The following is a 3,740-nucleotide window of genomic DNA, read 5'->3' as shown; positions in this document are numbered from 1 at the left end:
CCTCGCCATGGGGCCCCCTCCCCCGCCCCGCAGTCACCCCACGAGTGCTGCCCCATCTCGCCCTTGCTCAGGAGCCGCCGCAGACAGCTGGCTCTGCTGCTTCCTTCACGTGAGGCCTTTGCCTGGGCCGTTGCATTTGCCAAAACAAGTGCGGCACCCGGGGCCTCAGGGACGAGGTGTGCAGCAGGGCACCGCAGCCAGGCCGGGTGTGAGGCCGAAGTCTCGCTCCCAGGACACCGAAGAGCACTGCGCAGGCCCAGCCAGGCCGTGTCCAGGCAGGACGGGCTCAGGCTGCCGCTGGCACCTCGGAGCAAAGCAGAAGCCAGGCAGACAGCCTGCCCGCGTGGCCCCTGATGGGTCACCTGTCCCTCAGCCTCAAGGCTGATGATGGCTCCTCCTCAGGACGGTCCTCCTCTCTGGCTCAGTGGATAGGACATCGGGCTGCCGACTGAAGGGTCGTGAGTTCAATTCCAGTCAAGGGCATGTACCTCGGTCACAGGCTCCTCCTGGTCAGGGCCATGCGGGAGGCAACCGATCGATGCGTCTCTCACGTGGCTGTTTCTCTGTCTCTCCCCCTCCCTTCCACTCTCTCTGACAGTCGAGGGGGAAATGCCCTCAGGTGAGGATTAACCACCACAAATGATCGTAGTCCTCATTCTGTGGAGGGGAGGGAGGGCATCGTGTCTCCGGCTCCCGTGGGCCTGCCTGGGGTGCGGAGGGAGAGGTGGGATTGGAAAACAGACCAGGTCCAACCCGGCTCTGCCCCCGCCAGTGGTGTGGTCCTGGGGGTCACTGAGCTTCCATTTCCTCCTCCGTAAAATGAGGGCCTGCACTCGCCATCTGTTCCTTGGAGTAAGTTGCTCCAGAACTTCATGACTTAAAGCAGTGATGGCGAACCTAGGACACGTGTGTCAGAGATGACACGTGAACTCATTTTTTTGGTTGATTTTTCTTTGTTAAATGGCATTTAAATATATAAAATAAATATCAAAAATATAAATCTTTGTTTTACTATGGTTGCACATATCAAAAAATTTCTATATGTGACACGGCACCAGAGTTAAGTTAGGGTTTTTCAAAATGTTGACGCGCCAAGCTCAAAAGGTTCCCCATCACTGACTTAAAGTCAATGATCGTGCGGTAGCTCCCATGGCTTGTGTGCACCAGGAATCCAGCAGTGGCCTGGCTGGGCACTTCTGCTCCTGGTCTCTCGCACGGCTGCAGTCTGAGGTCGGCCGGAGCTGCAGTCATCCGGAAGCTTGACGGGGGCTGGAGGACCCACTTCCAAGAAGACTCCCAGGCTGGGGCGGGAGGCCTCCCCACGGGCTGCTCCCGTGTCCTCACGCGGCAGCCGCCTCCCCCAGAGTGAGTGATCCAAGAGAGAATGAGCCAGGAGGAGGCCGCAGTGCCTTCTACACACACACACACACCCACACACACACACACACACACACACACACACGCACGCCGGGCCCCACACTCCTCCCCTTGCAGGTTGCTCAGGTCGCCGCATTGGGAGCGGGAAGGGACCGCGGAGGACATGAATATCTTGGAGACCACCTTCCCGGTGCCACACCTTGTCTGCTTCCCCAGCTGTGCAAGGGGACACCTCCCACCTCTCAGAGCTGCCAGGTGCTCCAGACAAGAGGGAACGAGGGGCTGCAGGCTAGGGGCCCAGCATGTGCCAACACTCCCCCACGGGCAGCCTCCGCTGCGCCCCCACCAGTGGCTCCAGGAAGAGCCAGAGGGACCAGCCCATCGAGGAGCCTGCTGACCCGACGGAGCCCTTCTCTCAATGAGTGGGAACAGTGACAGGCACTGCTCCCCGCCCTCCTTCTTCAGGTTTTAAACACCTAATTTATTCCATCCATTAGATAGATTTTGTAGATTTAATCATGTTCACAGTTGGTGGCTCATTGGATACTCAAGATAAACTCCAAATGAAAGTATAATGGTGAGGACAAATGAGTGTTCACACCACAATGGCAGAAACTTGCTCGGGAAGAGAGTTTAAGAGGCACAAAAATACATACAGATATAATTTTTTCCCCGGCAGCTGCTTTTGCTGACTATAGTAGGTTACCACAGTTAATTTCACCAGTTTTGTTCATCTGTAAAATTGCATAAAAGTGACATTTTTGTGCTCATTATAGCAACTGCTGATTTATGGCTGGAAAATGAAGAGCTGGTCCCTTTTTTGCGGGCCTCTCCGCGCGGTGCTAAGTGCCCATGAAATTGCTTGTATAATGTAGTTTAAATCCAATCCCTGAGAAAGATTCCCCCGTTGGCCAAAGTGACATTTCCATTCTCCACACCGAGTTTATTTTAGGCCGCTGAGGTGGGGGCTGCCCCAGGCAGGGGCAGGATGGGGGCCCCTGGCCGGTTCCACCTGCCCAGCCCAGGTCAGGCCCCATCCCTGCACCGAGGGGCAGAGTGGATGGCCTTCCTAATGCGCTGCCTGCCCGGCCCTCCTCTCCCTGCTTCACCTTCCCTGGCTGCCCAGGCCCTGAGGTAGGGCCTCTCCCCGCACTGCCGGCACTCGGGGCCCTCACAGCTCTTTGTTGGGGGCTGTGCTGTGCATCATGGATGTTCAGCAGCCCCTCTGCCCACTAGATGCCAGTAGCACCCCCTCACGTTGTGGCATCGAATGCAGCTCTAGACCTCGCCACATGCCCTGGGGGTAGGAACGCCTGAGAGCCGCAGCCTTCAGTGAAGAGCTCTCCATTCGGTTTGGCCGCGCCGGCCTGCCCAGACCTGAGGGCTTCTCTGCAGGCTGCTCCCAGCTGCTGCCCTCGGAATTATAGTTTCCCCCGGACATCTTCCCTTGTCACCCCTTTCACCATGGCCTTAACTGGGGCGCCCTGTCTTCCAAAAAGCCATCTCCGGAGCCCGGCCGGGTTGGCTCCCCAGTGTCCCCCACTGCCTGCCCTTCCCCCACAGCATGCATTTGCCCACATTGGCTGTGGGCCCCGGAGAGCGCCGTGGGTGAGGCTCTGGGAGGATGGGACGTCCGCAGCCACAGTGCCAGGCCCAACTGCGCACAAGCCCCGCCCCTTCCTCTCCGCAAGGCCCTGGCCCCAGGCACCCGGGAAGGAATGACCGCAGATGGAGAGCACCCGCTTCTGCTAACACTTCACTGCGAACGACTTGTTAAACCCTCACAGCCACTCTGGGAGTTGGTGCTAGCAGCACCCCCATTTTACAGATGTGGAAACTGAGGTTCCGGGTGGTGAAGGCCCCCTCCGGAGTCACTGGCGGGTCCTGGGGGTGCCCACAGGACAGGAAGGCAGTATGCCTCTGAAACCTTGTAGGGTCTTCCTCACCCAAGCGCCCAGACAGGTCCCGATCTCCCAGCACCTACTGTGCGCCTCACCTGCAGCTGGGCCCCTTGCTACAGTTGAGGTCACCCTGCAGACCTGGCATGATCATTACCCCCATCCCACAGGCCTCCCGTGTCACCTGCTCAGCGCTCACCTGTCCCCCCTGTCCCCCCAGGCGAGGCGGTGGCCAGCTCCATGCATTCCTCCCGCTACCCGAGCCCGGCCGAGCTCGATGCCTACGCTGAGAAGGTGGCCAACAGCCCGCTGTCCATCAAGATCTTCCCCACCACCATCCGAGTGCCGCAGCACAAGCACCTGGGCCGCACCATCAACGGCTACGACACGTGCAGCCAGCGCTACAGCCCCTACCCGCAGCACGCCGGCTACCAGGGCCTGCTGGCCGTCGTCAATGCCGTCTCC

General features: G+C 59.1%; 1 protein-coding gene across 1 annotated transcript in view; it reads left to right on the top strand.

The window, feature by feature from the left end:
* Nucleotides 1-3,740, top strand: part of FAM222A (family with sequence similarity 222 member A) — a 55,180-nt gene that overhangs the window by 40,877 nt on the left and 10,563 nt on the right. Inside the window, exon 3 of the mRNA XM_015568160.1 lies at nucleotides 3,496-3,734. Coding sequence (XP_015423646.1) covers nucleotides 3,496-3,734 — 239 coding nt within the window. The remainder of the gene's footprint in view (nucleotides 1-3,495; nucleotides 3,735-3,740) is intronic.

This window comes from Myotis davidii, unplaced genomic scaffold, assembly GCF_000327345.1.
Source record: "Myotis davidii unplaced genomic scaffold, ASM32734v1 scaffold803, whole genome shotgun sequence".
In the NCBI taxonomy this organism is placed as follows: Eukaryota; Metazoa; Chordata; class Mammalia; order Chiroptera; family Vespertilionidae; genus Myotis; species Myotis davidii.
This window is presented reverse-complemented; position numbering and strand designations above follow the sequence as displayed.